Genomic DNA, 18,056 nt, shown 5'->3' with positions numbered 1-18,056 from the left:
GGTGTCAAGTGTTCACCCCAGATTTTTAAAAGTTTACACTCGCAACAGCCATTTATTTCATTTAAAGTAGGTAAGGAAAGAAATTAGATAGGGATAGAGAGAAAGTTCTGACAATGAATAATGGCATCCTTTATTTCAAAAAATTATCAATTTTTTTATTTTATTGCCCATAGTTCTGTAGAAAATGGATATAAAGTGCCAATAATTTTGTGATCTGAAGGATTTGATAGTTATGTATTATTTACTAGTACTTAGATTACATACGTCCATAAATACTTATACTTTATAATCAGAACACATAAACTGTGTCCATGTTTGATTTCTTTAGTACAAACTAGAATTTTTAATACTGTTTGCATCATGCACCTAAGATATAAAGGTGTTACAAAGTAGAAAGTGAAAATAAAGTTTTATTTCAAAAATATAATTTCTAACTTTTTGACATGGTGATGTTACTTTAATCACATAACAATGAAATTCCCAGTATGCTTGATTCAAATTATGGTTTATCAGTGCATACTAGCAAATGCATTTTCATAACAAATTGTCAATTAATGCTAATCACCAATATTACATATTTGACAAGTTTGGGGTTAAAAAAAGCACTTTTCAACCATTTTCTTAGTAAATTACATCAAAGTGAGTCATCTTGCATCTAAGCAGGGAAATGAAATCTAAAGCCCTCCTAAGGTCACACTCAGTCTGAAAAGCTATTACCCACATTTCCACTGAACAACAGCTAGTTTTCTTACAACTTGTGAACACACATGTCATACCCTCCCTTCCTGTATTCTGGTTATAAAGTGCTTTTCTTTTTTTCCAGAACATAACTGACTCTTGACTCTAGTCCATCTTATCACAGACAGCAGTGTGACTCGCTCTGTTCCTTCCTTGGGCCTTTTGTGTGGGGTTGGTGACTGTAAGAAGGAAGAATTGCACTACACTGAACACTGAAAGCCACAAGAAAAGTAAATGACCTGTGGTCTGCTTTCCCAGATGACCCATGGTGGTTCTCAAAACATTGCTCACATCACAGAAGACTAAAGTCATCTTTCCTCAAATAAATGTGGTATTTCCTTCTGCTGAACTCTGTGAAATAGGATTCACAGGAAATGCATTTGTGTAAGCAGATCTCTGACAGGATAATTCTAGTCCATGATAAGAAGTAAGCTCTATCAGTTGAATCACAGCCCATTTGCTAGCCCTGGTTGAAAATAAATGTATTGCTAACCATGCAGTTAGAAATGTGCCTATATCTGAAAACTTGCTAATGCAGAGCAGGACAATCACCCTAAATAGGTGTTTGTTTTCCTATTTACCAAAACCAGTCTCTTTTTCCATGCAGTAGCTACAATTGCATGTTTTATGTATTCTTGGAGGGAGAGTGTACCTCCTGTGGCTTGTGGTGATAAAATAACTACAGAGAACCAGCAAAAAGGGTAAACGACATCTAGGGAGACTATAATGATAGGAGAGAGACAGGAAGAACTGGCTTCCAACTTCAGCCCTGCCACTGCCTATGGGGACGTCTGCAAATTTTTGCTTCTGAGGGCATGCTTAACACCTATCTCCAGGGTTATGTCAGGGACCGCACAGAAACCATTTTTAACCTACTAGGCAGTCTGTAATTGTAGGCAGGATTACTATTGTCTCTGCGAAACATGCTGCACTCTGCTTTTTGTATGAATGATTCTCAAGTAGAGCCCACTGGATGCTTCTGAGTTCAAAGAATTAATAGAGAGCAGGTCTCAATTAGAGATCACTTTTATTTTATTGTTTTGTTCTTAACCTACAGGCTTTCTAACCCTCTTCTCTATTTTTTTCTCAAATGATTCATTCTTCCCTCAGTTTATTTGAGTGTAGATTTTCTATTTAAAGTCAACTATCAAATGACTCTATTTCTCCCAAACACACACACACACACACACACACACACACACACACACACACACACTCAAATCAGTAAGGGCTAGTTATTATATTGTCAGGGTTATTTACTCTAGAATAGAGGCAGTGAGCAGCTGTATCACCAGAACAGAAAAATTATGGACTTTAATCGGCATTGGAAAAAAAATGCTATTGAGTGGCTAGACATAATATGATACTAACATAACTAATAGGCTCAAGAGTGCCAAGGCAATAACTATTTAAAATATATAACATAATGTAAGGAGTGATATGGAAAAAATCTACAGGAGGAAAATCCTCTTCCTGAATCTAGTTTTTCACATTTTAGATTTGTTTAAAAAAATTACAAAGCTATAAAATCTTGCCAGTTCAATATTTAGATAGAATAAAAAATGAATCAAGTAAGAATAACATTTCCACCAATTTTGTTTAGGCTGCCTATAAAAAAACAAAAAACAACCAAACTTATTATAATCTTCTTCAGTACCCACCTTAGACAATATCTTTCCATGGATCTCATGAAGCTTAAACCCTCATATTAAATCTTACATTTCCCACTTGACTGTCACTGTAGATGTGAAAAATGGCTGATGGTCATCTTTGTTTATAATCCTTCAGAGATTTCAATAGAAACATTCAAAATTGCCTATTTCTAAGCCTCCCCAGAGGTTACTGAGCTTAAGTTAACATAAAGTTTTGATACCTACTTATTTACCTACAGAAGGTATCCCAAATAATTATATTGTCACTTTCTTATTTACACTGGACTCCAAGGTTCTCAATTTTTCACATGGATAATCTACAAAATAAATATTATTCTTGCCTTCACAGGCAGCATTAGCATGAGCAAGCATTTGTGTTCATTTGTTATATTATCTAACTTACAACTTTATTTCCTTGCTGTCTGCTTAGAACTTCAGCTGTTCTAGTTAAAACATTAAGATGCAGAAAAAAAACAAAACACGATAGAAAAACTTTAAATAAAGGTCACTATTGCCTAAAATGGGATGTCAGTTTTGCAATTCATTTGCACTTTCCCACTAAGCTGGGTGGAGTTGATCTAAACAAGTCCAGAAGGTATTTATGAAATAAGCTCATAGGAAGGGGCATCGCAACCCCTCAGAAGCGACTCTCTTCCTCTTCCACAGGGCGGTGAAGGCCAGGGATGAATTTCAAGAGTTGTTTCCGGACGCTCCCCCTTCTGCTTTTTCGGGGCAGAGTCCCAAACATGCTTGAGAAGTTGCTGTCCCACATGGGAGACATGGACCCACTGCTGGCAGTACTGATGCTCCGGTTCCTGGAAGATGACTTCTTCAGAAAATCGTCCCCATCCTTGAGGACAAAGCACTCATCATCGGTGCTTGTCTGCCTGCTGAAGGCTCCCTTGCTCGAGTCCTCAGACACACATGTCTGGTAGCCGTCCTCGCTGTCCATTGTCATGGAGCTCAGCCAGCTCTTACAGCTGCTCTCACTGGATAATCGATTCCGGTCCGGGAGAGCTGAACCTGACCCGGGCAGGGTTCCAAACAAAATTGATTCATCTATGTCCATGTTTTCCAAACTTGGGCAGTTAGCTGCATCACCTAGAATGCAGAAAACAAAGTCTACTGTGGAATGGATCTAAGCACCATCACTCCCTACAAGTAAATACACCAAAATTTCTCTTCCGAGGGTAAATAATATTTTTCACTGAGTCTTGACTTGCGTGAATAAATGACTGGTTATAAGGCAATTTGATAAACCTTATAGTAGGATTTCCCAAACTAGTTGCCCATGGCCTACCTGCCATGTAAAAGGGTTGATGGTCATGGAAAGGGTAAGGCTAGATTAAATACATTTAAACCAGATTCTTCATATGAGAACAAGTTCTATTCATTTGACAGCATGCCTGCATGACTTGAAAATTTTTGAAAGGATCATTTTTAAACTGAAGTGACCTGCAATCTTTTATTAAAAACTTGATAAAGAAATGGGACTATAAGGAATATACTTGGCGAAATGTTGTCTTATAGATTTTCTCCTTTTAGTTCCTCTTATGTTTAACTACTGTCCTTTTTCGTGATTATAAACTTACAATAACATTATTTGATGTGTAGGGGAAACACAGTTATAAAACCTGCACCTGTGGGCTCATTATAGAGAAGTCAAAGGTATTTAAGGCAAAAAGAATATTGTCGAGTCTCAATATTCCAAGTTTCATATTAGAATGCTATAATACTTAAATGCTCTGAAATGGTACTGTGCCCAGAAAATAGCCCTGTCCTCAAATAAGTAACAATTCATTTGAAGGAATTGAGTTTTATCTGCTTAGCTGAGTTTTTCATCAACCTTTTATAACCGACATCTGGGGTCCCCAAACTCAAATTGTAATCACAGACCAATATCCTGCCCCACCCCCCTTGCTTCTATTCTGGCTGGTATAATGCAAAAAGAAAGCAGATTATCTGTAATACCAGCCTGAGAAAGACATACGTCCAGCCCCCTAGTTTCAACCAATCACTGATCTAAAATATTTGAGAAAAATAATAATAATTCCAGAAAGTTTCAAAGAGCAAAACTTGAATTTGCCATGGCACCGAGCACTACACTGAATCCACATGAATGAAGTGAAAGATAGCATACCATTTGGTAGCCTTACATGTAAATACAAGTTGTATGAAAATACTATGGCATTTTATGGAATACACTTGGGCATCTTGAATTTTGGTATCCACAGGGTGTGTCCTAGAAACTATCTCCCATGGATGCCAAGGGATAACTGTAATTAGATGGTAAGTACTTCAAGAAAAACAAGAAAGCCTAGCTGGCATGGCTCATAGTTGAGCATCGACCTATGAACCAGAAGGTCAGGGTTCAATTCCTGGTCAAAGGCACAGGCCTGGGTTGCATGCTCAATCCCCGGGGGCGGTGGGGAGGGGCGGGGGGCGGGCATGCAGGAGGCAGTCAATCAATGACTCTCTCTCATCATTGATGTTTCTATCTCTCTCTCCCTCTCCCTTTCTCTCTGAAATGAATGAAAATACATATTTTAAAAGATTTTTTAAAAAAGAAAAAGAACATTGACATTCAGAAATGGTTTCACTTTGCATTGATTATCTCTACTGCTGCTCTCCTTTGTCCTTTGTTGACAATATAAAAGGAGACTGTTTATTTTTCCTTTTGATCTGTAAGGTTAAGTATGGCCAGCCCTCAGTGAGTGATTAATCATAATTCTTTTCTTTTTGCTAATACAACCTACTTTATTTCATTTTGCAATGCTTTGATTAGAGAGCAATTGCTTTATAGAATTTCATGCCCTGAATATTTATTCTAGGTCTAGAAAAAGTAAAAAAGAACTCGTTCAACTCTCAAAAAATTTGTACAACAATGACCTTATGAGGATTCAGTCTCCTTCATTCTTACCTAAGGACCTTGTCTCCACAAGGCCATTGCTATAGAATCCCAGAACAAAGCCCATCTCTACTCCAGAATGCTCCAAAAGTGAAGGCAAAGGTTTCCCGAATCTTCAGGTCTACAGAAACCCAAAAGGTAGCTAAATTTTGTACCTGTCTTGCTAGTAATCTTCAAGCCCCCCAAAAATCTGTTATGAATTTTTAAAAAATATTAAGTTAAATATATAAAAAATAGAAGTAACTCATACAAACTTTTTATCAAAAAACAACTTCAACATAATTTCTAAGCCATAGTTAAGTGCCTAATTAAAAATTAAATGTACCTTTTTTCTGTAAAGAGGTTATCACTTTTGACATATCTAGGTTATAAATAGAGACTTTAAACTTAGTATTATTTGATGGAAATATAACCTATCTTTCACACCCACTCTGCTAGTGGTTTCAATGAATTATTTATACATACAAGTTCTTCTTCAGGCCACACTAGTCACATAGCAAATCTCAAATTGACAAATTTTAAACTCATCCCTTCCCTTCAGAAGGTACACAATGGCAAGAACCACGACGTTACTATTATTATGATCATTCACATTTCAGTCTCAGTGGTCATGAAGGAGAATATCTCTGCATTAATGTAACCTATACAATTTGAACAAGTGTTAGGAGCTCTACACACAAAGTGTGCTACCATTCCAGCCTCAGTAGTTTCTGGAAACCACACAGCCCCTGAGACATGGACGTTCTCAGGAATTTCACTCATCTGCTGAAATCAGGCCATCATTCCTGCTGCTCTTCTAAAATCTCCAGGTGCCTCTTGCAAGCATGTGCATGCAGGAGCATATCTGCATGCTTTGATGGGCATATGTGTTATGTGTATGAAGGAGGGATGTGACTTAACTTATCCCTCCTCCAAATACATAGGTCACTCCAAAGAAATGCAACTGGTATTCATTATCCATGCTGCACAATTTTTTCTTATAATGATGATAATCTTAATGCAACTTAGAGGCAGAAATACTAAAAGGGTGAAATGTTAGTGTGGTTTCTGAACAGGAAATCACATTTACCATGAAGCAGGCGCTGTTCCTGTAACTGCAGAGTTCTGAACTCCACCCATTTCTTCTTCAAGGTTTGCTGAGAAAAAAGAAAAAAGTGCCAATATTAGGAAACCTCAGTGAAATAGCAATTTACTTCTGAGTGTTGAGATTTGTCTTTAGATTTTATTTTATTTTCTTTCTGGCACTAACAACCTCTCTTGCTCATTTGAAAGATGTTTTTCTGTATAAAAGGCAGATATTGGGAAAACTACTTTCTCAATAAATAATTGAGTAGCACCAAGAAGTTGAAACCATGACATCATTTCAATCGAAACAATGAAAACAATAGAAACAATAAAAACAATAGACAATAGAAACAATGACATTTGTATATTTTTATTTTAAATAAATATTATAGAACCAGATTGCTTAGGTTTGTGTCCATTTAGTATCTGTTTAGACAGGGACTTTCATTCTAGGATTCTCTCATATGCAGGATGAAGATAATAATAGAACCTAAACACTGGGATTGTCATGAAGCTTAAATGAGTTAATAGATGTAAAGTGATTAGAACAGTGACTAGATTGTAGTAATTGTTCAATAAATACCATCATCACTTTTTAAGCCTGGAGCACTAAAACTTTTTAGAAAATAAAAAGCTGTCTTTTCTGCTGGACAGCTTTTTTATTTGCTACACCAAAAAGTGGAAGTCTACCTGTTCTGAGAGGCTTTCTTGGAAGGCTAAACTTAAACATTGCACAGCACCCTGACTTCTCAACTGCTTCCTTCCCCTGCTGCCCAGCACCTGAGAGCAGTGGCCCAGGGTGGGAATGGAGTGGCTGATGTGATGATCAAGGTGGCAGGGGAGGCTTGGACTAGCGCATGACTGGGCTGAGGGGATGGGAATTGAAAGCCAACCAGGCAAAAAGCATCTGGCAAGGTACCACCAAAGGCTCATTCTCTCTCCTGCTCTTTGTTCTCTACCCCACCCTTTCCTTTGCCATTTCAGGGCCCCACAGCCAGCCCAGTAGGCAGGCACAGCTCAGCTTTGCCTCCGGACACCTAGTGGGAAAGGGTCCTTCACTTGATGCAATCTGGGAAGGTCAGATAAAGTCTAAAAATGAAGAGAAAAAGAAGTACATTTGAAAGGGGAAGGCCTAAAGGAAAGAAAATAATAAAATACAAGCATGTCATTAATGCTTAAGGGAAAATGGCTGGTTCCTGAATCCTGGGACGAAACAGTCACTGGGCAGGATTTTCCAATCCCTGATAACATTTAGCAGCCATCCTGTGGTTGCAAATACAATATTGCAAGCAATAAATTCAAGCCATAAAATACCTGACCCCATCAAGTTCTTGTTCTCTCTGTATTATAATATAGTCCATATGGCTATAAGACTGCTGGGCTACCTGAATCCCAGCTGTTATCTGTGCACACCTTTCATCAGTCACATGGAGGTCCGAATTAGGGACCCAAGGAGTATAGTAGAACTAAAAATATCTGGCCTATATCCCAACCCCTTTCTTCTTTCTTAAAAAGGCTTATCTCCTGTAAAGGAATAGAGTCTAATAGGGGAGCATGAGGCTGGCTTGATAGTCAACTAAGTAGAGAGAAGAGGAAGTTGTATATCTGCACCTACTTATCCAGAAATACAAAGTCAAGGCTTGCTACATACTGAACTTGTTTTAAAAAAATAAAGGTTTTAAAATATCTAATCTGTTGATCTGGCCCAGTCATCTAAGTATGTCATCACTTAAACCAAGGAAATACCAGTGTAAAGAGCAGATACGTCAAAGTGACTAAGAGTTTTTAGTTTATATCTAAGCTTCTCTATTTTCCTCAGAGTCTGTTTCTGGCTGCTATTAACATACCAGTTGTATATTTGCACCGATTTAATCTTTCACCATTAGGAGAAAAAGCACATGGGAGATTTAACTATACTGGGCCACATCCCCTCACTATGCCCAGGTCAGTGCCTGGTATAGCAACAGCTCAATAAATATTGGTTGGGTGGACATGTAAACTAACGGCTCCCTGCAACAATATTCAACTATCACAGATTAAATATTTTGGATTGGACATATTTCTAATGTTTTCAGTCTACATGAGACACACATGTAAGTTAACTATTTCCATGGCACTTTACTACTCTATAGTGCTTTCATGGATAACCTGCTTTTTAATTTTCCTAACCGTCCAAAAATGTCCCAGATTAGAAAATAAAGGTTCAATACAGCAAAATATTTCCCAAGGGCTACAAACCCAGTCAATGACGGAACTGGATTAAAAAGTAATTCCCCCCCTAGCCCATTGGATGTACTATTTTCATGTTAAACTGTGAATCATAGGTCATGAGAAAGGGAATCCCTGAAAACACAGAGTCTTTGAGGAAACAGAGTGCACCCTTACATACTAAATGTCGTTCTGTGAAGGGGAAGACAGCCTGGCCCTGGTTATAGGTCATACCAAAGAAACTTCTGGCTCAAGAGATGAACTGGAAATTTTAACATTTCAAGATTAGAAAAGGAACAGAAATGCAAGTAGTAAGCAGGAATGAACCCAAAGTCCGGCTGGACCTGAAGAATCAGAAAGGTCACTAGGAACGTGGATCTTATGGGGATACATAGTTTAAATATACTTATGTGGCACAGGACAGAGACCAGGTTCCTGCTTGAGAAAAGAACCTTGGCGGAAGCTCCAGCACCATGCAGAGGAGGCTGGGGAAAGGGTCTAATGGTGGCGATGGCTCGCAGAGGGGGCAGGAGTACATAAACGCAGCCTCATGGCCCGAGCCAAGCAGCACACTGACCCTCCAGGGAAGACATCCTTGCTGCCAGGCCTGGCTCTGGGTTGATATCTATCATGGAGGCAACCACCCAACTATCACACTGAGCAGAAGGGAGAGGCCACCATGCAAGGGAAGTGGGCAATCTAAATTTCAAAACACCTGCTGAAGTTTAGTAACAAGGACAATAAAACTGATCATCAGTATACGGATTCTCTCCAAGTAAAATGAAAATAGAAAGTGTCCAAAAAGACTTTAAAATGAGAATATGTATAATCTTCTGAGAGGTGAATGATATCAATGTTAATAAGAAGAAGACATTTGAAACAAAAAGGAACAAGAACTGATCTACATAAAAAAAGAGCTATTTGAAAATAAAAAATTAACTTTTAATAGAAAGAACACATTCTGTACTGAACACAAACAACATTACTGAAGCTATTACTAAGGAATTCAAAAAGAACATAAAAAAGATAAAGGAATACGAAATATGAAAGGGCAGATAGGCAGCCTGGAAGGCAAATCAAAGGACTCAAACATAAGGAACTCCACAAGATAATTCTGGGGATGGTCTAAAAAGGTAAGCTGACCCTTGAATAATGAGGGAGCCCCCCCACCTTTACACAGTAAAGCATCTGCGTATAACCATATAACGTTTGACACCCCAAACTTAATTACTGATCGTCTACTATTGACTGGAAGCCTTTCCAATAATATAAACAGTCGATTAACACTTATTTTGTATGTCATATGTATCATATACTGTATTCTCACAATAAAGTAAACTCGAAAAAAAATGTTAAGAAAATCATAAGGAAGCTAAAATAAGTTTAAAGTACTGTGCTGTATTTCTGATGCCATAAGTTTACACAGCCTGATTATAAGATGAAAAATAATCCATGTGTAAGTGAATCCATGCAGTTCAAATCCATGTTGTTCAAGGGTCAACTATCTATTCAAAGGTATCAAGCTGATAGTTTTCTAAAACTAAAGACAGTCACCAGTGTTTAGATGCAAAGGGCACTGAAGTTCTAAGCTCTATGCAGTATATATTTAGAAATGAATCCATATGCAGTCACATTGAGGTGAAACTTTAGATTGGTAAAGACAAAAGAACAGCTGAAAAGCAATCAGCAAAAGATAAAAAATTGGCACAAATTGAAATACTGTTTTTTAAAAGACTCAACAATCCTCTAGAGAGAGTTACCAAGAAATAAAAAGATGAGAAGGCATAGAAAGTAGTACAAATAAAAATGAGGACCTAATCAGTTGTGATAGAAAAGGAAAAAAAAAAAAACGAGAATAGAATTTTATTAAAAACTTCATGCAATTATTTAAAGACTTTATTAACAAAAAGATAATTTGACAAAATTGGCTCCAGAAAAACCACAACACCCCATAAAACAGAAAGCCTACGTAATTTTATAACTAATAAAGAAACTGAAACAATTTAAAAGTATTTCCACCAAAAAAAAAAACTTCCAGCCCTGATAGTTCAGATAGTGTTACAAATATTCTACAGAGAACAAAAAGGGAACATATTCCCTAGCTCACACTAGGAGGCCAGTAAATGTGATACCAAAACTAAAGACAGACTAAGGGGGGAAAAATATAGGCCATTCTATCTGAAAGTGAAGCTACCTTCAAATATCCTTAAGAAAATGTTAGCAAATCAAATCTATAAGTTTATAAAAAAGATTATAAATTATGGATCAGATTGGGTTTGTTTTAGAAATTCAAGGGTGGCTTTACATTAGAAAACCTTTAAATGTCATTCACCATATTCACCAGATTTTTTTTTAAATAAAAAAATGAGATGACCATCTTAACACATGCAAAAACAGATATTTGGTAAAGTTTAATATACAAGCCCTATAAAAACTACCACAAACTTGGTATAGAAGGGAGCCTCTTTAACCTGAAAAGTGTATTCATAGAGATAGCTCATTGCTAACATGAAAGAGGCAAAAAATTCCCTTTTTAAAGTCAAGAACAAAACAAGGATTTCTACAATTACAGTTTCTATTCACCATTATATTGCAGGCCCTAGTTACTAAGAAAAAGAACTAAATGTCATTCTTAACAGATAGTTATTATCTTTATAGCAAGTCTCCAAATATCTATAGATAATTTATTAGAAATTATACAGTTTAGCAAGGTGTTTGAATATAGCAACAGCATAGAAAATGTTATTTTATATATCTATACTTAAATCTCAATAAAAATATTAATTTTAAGTAAAGAAACTATAGAAACAAAATCATAAATTATAAAATAATAAATCTAACAAAGATTTATAGAATCTTTTATTTATTTCAAAAACATTTTATAATTTATTCATGCAATTATATATATATATGCTATATTTATTCTTAAGTACCTTCTAATTTTTCTTTTTTAATAAATATAATATTTTAATATTAAAAGATTTTTAACTTATTGTTACTGGTTTTTAAATACAATAGTCTTGATGATCTCTCTTTATTTTAATAAAATGTTTAAGATTTCCTTAGATTTTTCTGTATAGTTATAATTTTTTTTGTAGATAAAGTTTTGTCCCTTTACCTCCAATTATTAAACTGTGTTTGAAATAAGAAAAGTAGCCGAAACCGGTTTGGCTTAGTGGATAGAGCATCGGCCTGCGGACTGAAAGGTCCCAGGTTCGATTCCGGTCAGGGGCATGTACCTGGGTTGCGGGGATATCCCCAGTAGGAGATGTGCAAGAGGCGGCTGATCGATGTTTCTCTCTCATCGATGTTTCTAACTCTCTATCTCTCTCCCTTCCTCTCTGTAAAAAATCAATAAAATATATTTAAAAAAAAAAAAAGAAAAGTAAAAACTATAAAGATGTCAATTGATTTTATTTATTCTATATATGCAATTCAATTTCTTTGAAAATCTAAACGAAAATTTTCCCCAAAGAATTTTACAAATTGGTTTAAAATAATAATAGGTATAAGCAAAATAGCAAGATGTTGACAAAGAAGAAAACAGGTCTTGTTGATTAATTAGATGTGGGGGAAGTGAATACAAGATAAAATATAAATACTGTATAGTAACTCCATCCTCAATGGAGTTAATACTGATCAATAGTAATTAATGGGCTCAATAATTTAGAAGGACATACTTCATAAAGAAAACTAATAAATGGCAGCTATCGCTATACAAAACCCAAGTGAGCAGCCTGTCTTCAGCAAACCCTGCGATCCTTGCTCAGAGGGGCTGCAGCCCCGGGATACAGAGTCCTTGGAACCGGGCAGGGTCTGCAGGGCTCTGACCCAGGTGCACATGAGTGAGGTCTGAACTTCATGGCCTGGCAGAACCCCTCCAGTCTACTAAGACTTTAAGACCTTCAAAGAGCCATACCAGAAAATTTTCACTGAACATCCTACACTATGCACTTCTCCTCAAAGCTTTATTTTTTCCTCTTCAAAGTTGATTGTGTGCTTGCCAGTGAAAGCAGATTCAAGGACAGCCAAAGGAGTACAGGGAGATTATTTTTGTGGTAAGAATGAGGCAGAATGGAAGGACACAGAGGAAGACAATAGGAAGCAAAACTTCCAGGCCCTCTGCACACACACACACACCAACACACACACACACACACAGCACTTGGGAAAATGACAGAGACCAGCTCCTCCTTCTTTGTTCCCCCTCACCTACCCCACACAAAATGTAAATCAAGAGAGAAAGGTGCATTAATGAAATGTTCTTCAATTGATGTGCCTTCCTGTTGCCTTTCTGAGCCTCATAGACACACAGAAAGAGGGAGGAAATGATTTGCGCTGGTTTGTGAAATTTAATATGCCTGCAAAGCCAATTGTCTGTCTCTTGATAACTCAGCAGTTTAGACTCATCATGACATTTCATCCTCAAGGGCTATCTCAATTCCTCAAATAGATCTTCATCCTACCACTCACACATTCAAGGATGAAAAATGTTCCTCACTGTATTAAATTAAATTACCTTTAAAACTTGCAGCTTTGCTTCAAGCTCGGCTCTCTTGAGAATTGCTGTTCCATTAAGAGTCTCTATCCTGTTTTAAGAAAAAAAAAAACGGAGGGGAGGAGAAGAGCATGAGTGATTCATTCAAACAAGTACCATCCTTATGAATAGCACTACAATTTAAACTTAGGCTCCTTACAAGGCAACATAAACGTTAAGATTCTCCTGGCACTATAAGTATCTGGACCTACTTCAAATCTTCTAACAACATTCAGAGAAAGAAAATGGGGGAAACAAACAAGCAAAAAAAACCTCCCCTGCAGAGGGTGACTGAAAGAATTTGGTTAATTTGTCAATTGTAGCTCATTTTATAGAAGCCCCTGTATGACGATGGTGGTTGTTCTCTACTAGAATCTATTCTTATGGGGTGTGGCTGAATCACCTCATCCATTTGGTGAATATTTATTGGACATCTACTATGTACCAGACTTTGGACACCATGCTAAGCATGAAGAATATAGCAATAAGAATAGCAAGCAATAAGAATAACAATAAGAATTTCAAACAGTGGCATCAACATGCTATTCCTTGAAGGGAAAAAATCTTTTCCTCACTAACATGTCAGGAGCTTTTACATCTGTAAATTGTCTTCACTTTGGAATGAGAACAAAGAAAACCAGAACTACTATCAGTTAGTAACCTTCATATGACTCTCTCATCTCAAAACCTTTTAAGCTCACACACTTCAATCCTAGAATTATCTGCTTAATAGTGTTCTTTCTCCCTATACCTTTCTAAAAATAAAAAGACTTGTTCTATCCTGAGTGATTTGATTTGTTTTGTGGGCACAAGCTAAGGCCTTTATTTTCACTGTTAAGCCATCAATCTGAATAAGATAAATTTTATGTGTGAGTCACACAGCTAAACATTTTTAAAGTATTGGTTCAAATTCCTTCTATAACGCTCTAAAGATGCAAGAATTTTTCAAGGCATGGTAAAATATAAGCATTAAATGTGGAGATCAATTTTCCTCAATTTCTAATAGCATAATACCCAAGATAATGAAATGATAGCAAGCCAAGACATTATCTGCTTCCTCATTAGAGCAGTCTTGATTGTGAGCAATGGTGAGGATCCCTGCAAATCTGTTCCATTGGGATTTTTAATGTCAATCTGACCTGCCCAACCAACAGATGTCTATGGGAAAAACCTCAGGCCTAGATTGGCTGCTCTCTTCAGTATTACTATAGACTATCATTTTCCTGATCTCTGACTTTCCCACTGTCTCCAGCCATTACTCCTTAGGTATCTCCTGACGCTTACATTAGGTTTAGTTAAGAACAATCTTCTGGTGCTGATAGAAGACTGATGCCAACTCTGTGGATCCTGTGAGTTCAGATAAAGAGAAGCTTGAATCTGCAAGGCAGAAACCATATAGAGTCCAAGAGAAAATGCTGGTAGTTGGACTCAGTCCTCTATCACCAGCAGTCATCTTCCAAAACTACTAGACACACCCAAAACATCCTTTGAAGTTTTAGACCACAATCACTGAAGAGTGGCCAGTGGATTTTCTATTGGCAGCTCACAATGAGCAGCTGTGCTGTGGCTGAAAAGAAGAGATCTTGGCATCCGGAGCAGGTGGTCAAATCCCAGCCCTGTGACTTACTAGATGGTTGATCTTAACTAAACCTCGTTTCAGTCTCAGTCATTTCACCTATAAATAGGAATAAAACTAGCCCCATGAGGTGGCTCTGAAGAAGAAATGAGAAAATATAGGATCTAACATAATCAGAATAAATCCTAAACTACCTAGCCTGGTTGATAGACCCATACTCTGCCCCCAGGCCAACTCCCTGTCTTTGTTGTTGTTAATCTGCACCCAAAGAAATTTTTCCCATTGATTTTTAGAGAGAGTAGAAGGGAGGGAGGGGAAGAGGGAGATGAAGAGAGAGAGAGAGAGAGAGAGAGAGAGAGAGAGAGAGAGAGAGAGAGAGAGATGTGAGAGTGACATATCCATTGGTTGCCTCTGGCACAAGCCCCAACAGGGGCCAGGGACCAAACTTGCAACCCTTGACCAGGAATCGAATCCATGAAACTTCAATATATGAGCCAACTATCTAACCACTGAGCACACTGTCCAGGGCTCAACTCCCTGCCTTCATCCCTTATTATATTCCCCCTAAACCACCAACCACAAATTACACTGGCTTTCTTTCTCTTCCTTGGATGTGCCAAGCCCATTTTGACTACTTAGAGACCTCTCTCTTTACCTTAAATGCTCTCTCATGAAGAATTCATATAATCATCCTTCTCTTCATTTAAGTCTCAGCTCAAAGTCCACCTCTTCAGAGAGGGCCATTTTAAACACCTAGGCTAAAGTATCAGCCCTCTTACTCAATGTTCTAACCCATACCTTATTGTACTTGCTTCATAGCAATTATGGATAATTGCAATATCAACATTATTTATTTTTGCAGGTTTTTCTTATCCATCTCCTTCCATCTCCCCTGAGCCTATCACAGTGCTGGAAACATATTTGCTCAAGAAATACCATTTTAACAAACGAGTGAAATCCATCTTTTAACTAAATACTAAAGTTTTATTAGGTACTAGGGATGGTATAGTTGAAAAAATAAATCTCCAGTAGGGGAGACCAGTGTCCCATTATTAAGTCTGAAATAGTAGCAGGGGTGAGTGCGCACGCGCGTGTGTGTGTGTGTGTGTGTGTGTGTGTGTGTGTGTGTGTGTGTGTGTGCAGGGTGGGGAGGGCTGTCAGACTTGGTTCTTCCTTCCAAATGGAACACTCTATGAGAAAAACTATTGGCTTGTGGTATAAAATGAAAAACTCAACCATTCTGACCTTTTGTTTGTTCTAACCACAAGTTCATATCAGCCATGGAAATTGGATCATTTTTTGTCTATCCAAAGAAAAGGAGTGCCAATTTAATTGAATTGAATGTTATTTTTTAAAATACTCTCCCTCCCACTTGGATGTTTGGGCTATCGGTGTCCTCTGACTTCAGATGTTGACAACATGTTCAAGTTTGAGGAAACCTTGAGAAACAAAAGGAACTGATAAAAACGTCTGTATCCAGTTCCAAAGCTATGGTGCGCTGCCTCCCTTCTTAGCAACCTGAACAATAAGTCTATTCATTCACTCAACAGCATTATGAGAGACTGTAACATTTCTGAAGCCCCATGGGAAGCAGATGGATAGTTACGTTAGCAGGTTTCCTGACGATCTGATCAGGTCAACAACTTGCTTGTGGGTAAAGCCTTCTGTGCCCACACCATTGATATTTGCAAGGATATCACCTGGGAGATGCCAAGAAAAAAAATGAGTGTTAATGTGATTGGTTAAATAATCCTTCCTGACATGCAAACGAAGAAAAACAAGCAAGCCTCAAACCTTAGCAACATAAAGGCACTAAGAAAATCCAAAGCAACAATACTGTCCTGACCTTGGCTATCAAAAAGTTTTCTCTTCTTGCTATTTAAATAATTCATAACATGAGCAAAGCTGTGAGTTACCGGCTTGCAGGCCAGCACAGTGTGCTGGGCTGTCCTCCTGGATTTTGCAGATCAGAGTGCACAGCTCTGAGGTGTAGGTGTTCTGGTTCTGGAGCCTGTAAGTCTGCAAAAATTCAAGTGAGACATAATTACTATTCCAAAAACTCAAAATCTATTTGCCAAAAAATAAAATGGTGTCAGTTGTGTAATTGGTATAATGGTAGATGCAAAGAACAATTTGGAAAGGCTTTCCTGAATATAAACTGAATCAAATAGACCAGTGGTCGGCAAATTCATTAGTCAACAGAGCCAAATATCAACAGTACAACGATTGAAATTTCTTTTGAGAGCCAAATTTTTTTAAACTTAAACTATATAGGTAGGTACATTGTTATTAACTTAATTAGGGTACTCCTAAACTGGCCTTTGCTAAAAACGTCCTCAATCTGAGGGGTTGACCTCAGCGAACGTACCCCCACTTCTTCTAACACCACTTCTTCAAAATAGACTCGCCCAGGCCGAAAACCGACTTTTGCGCATGGGCCATGAAGTTTCAATCGCACTGCACGTGTGCGCCCGTACGTGGTATTTTGTGGAACAGCCACACTCAAGGGGCCAAAGAGCCACATGTGGCTCACGAGTGGTGGATGAGCCACTGGTGGTCGGCAAACTGCGGCTTGCGAGCCACATGCGGCTCTTTGGCCTCTTGAGTGTGGCTCTCCCACAAAATACCACGTGCGGGCGCGCACATACGGTACAATTGAAACTTGTGGCCCATGCGCAGAAGTCGGTATTTTGTGGAAGAGCCACACTCAAGGGGCCAAAGAGCCACATGTGGCTCGCGAGCCGCAGTTTGCCAACCACTGAAATAGACCAATTTTGCAATCCTACCAGATAATCTTCAACCAACCCCATTCATTAAAAAAAACCTGCCTAGAGAAAAAAAGTGGGATAATACTGGCTCAAGCTTTTATATTTTCAGGCCTAAGAGACCACCTGATGCTCTCATGATGGCATATTTCTTGAGGAAAATTAAGTTTCTCATTTCCCAAATGGGATAAAAAAAAATGGTGGCCAATAGCAAAGAGAAAGATGTCCCTGTGGGTCTCCCATGCTAAAATACTCGCTACAGGAGACGACAAAATAGTCCATGTCCAGCAATGAATATGCCAACAATAATTCTTTTCCATTAGGGTTCTGCAAATAATGACAATCTGCCCTGCATTCATTCAAAAGTACTATAATTAACTCAGCCACCTTCATTTTGAGCACTTGCTGGTACACCTGTCTTGAATAATCACTGGTTCATTAGCCACCCAACCAAATCAGAAAAGGTTATGCTTCACATCTTGCCTCAATTTGGCAAGAGCAGGTTGTGTTTTTTTTTTAAATTATACCAAGAGCACTGCATACGTGTTTGCTAGCTGACTTATAGCCCAACACAGATAAATTATGGGGTCTAGTTCCATTTAGACTC

The 18,056-nt window shown here is 37.9% G+C and overlaps 1 protein-coding gene across 4 annotated transcripts in view; it reads right to left on the bottom strand.

Moving 5' to 3' along the window:
* Positions 1–1,322: 1,322 nt before the first annotated feature.
* CYTIP (cytohesin 1 interacting protein) overlaps positions 1,323–18,056 on the bottom strand; it is a 70,601-nt gene continuing 53,867 nt past the window's right edge. For all 4 annotated transcript variants that reach the window (XM_059704398.1, XM_059704397.1, XM_059704399.1 and 1 more), the window contains 5 exons: positions 16,601–16,703; positions 16,291–16,384; positions 13,091–13,160; positions 6,368–6,434; positions 1,323–3,491 (listed from right to left, as the gene is read on the bottom strand). In XM_059704398.1, coding sequence (XP_059560381.1) covers positions 3,028–3,491; positions 6,368–6,434; positions 13,091–13,160; positions 16,291–16,384; positions 16,601–16,703 — 798 coding nt within the window. In that variant the 3' untranslated portion in view covers positions 1,323–3,027. The remainder of the gene's footprint in view (positions 3,492–6,367; positions 6,435–13,090; positions 13,161–16,290; positions 16,385–16,600; positions 16,704–18,056) is intronic.

The sequence above is a fragment of the Myotis daubentonii genome, chromosome 7 (assembly GCF_963259705.1).
Source record: "Myotis daubentonii chromosome 7, mMyoDau2.1, whole genome shotgun sequence".
NCBI classification, from domain to species: Eukaryota; Metazoa; Chordata; class Mammalia; order Chiroptera; family Vespertilionidae; genus Myotis; species Myotis daubentonii.
The sequence above is the reverse complement of the archived record's forward strand: the minus strand, read 5'-3'. Positions and strand labels throughout refer to the sequence as shown.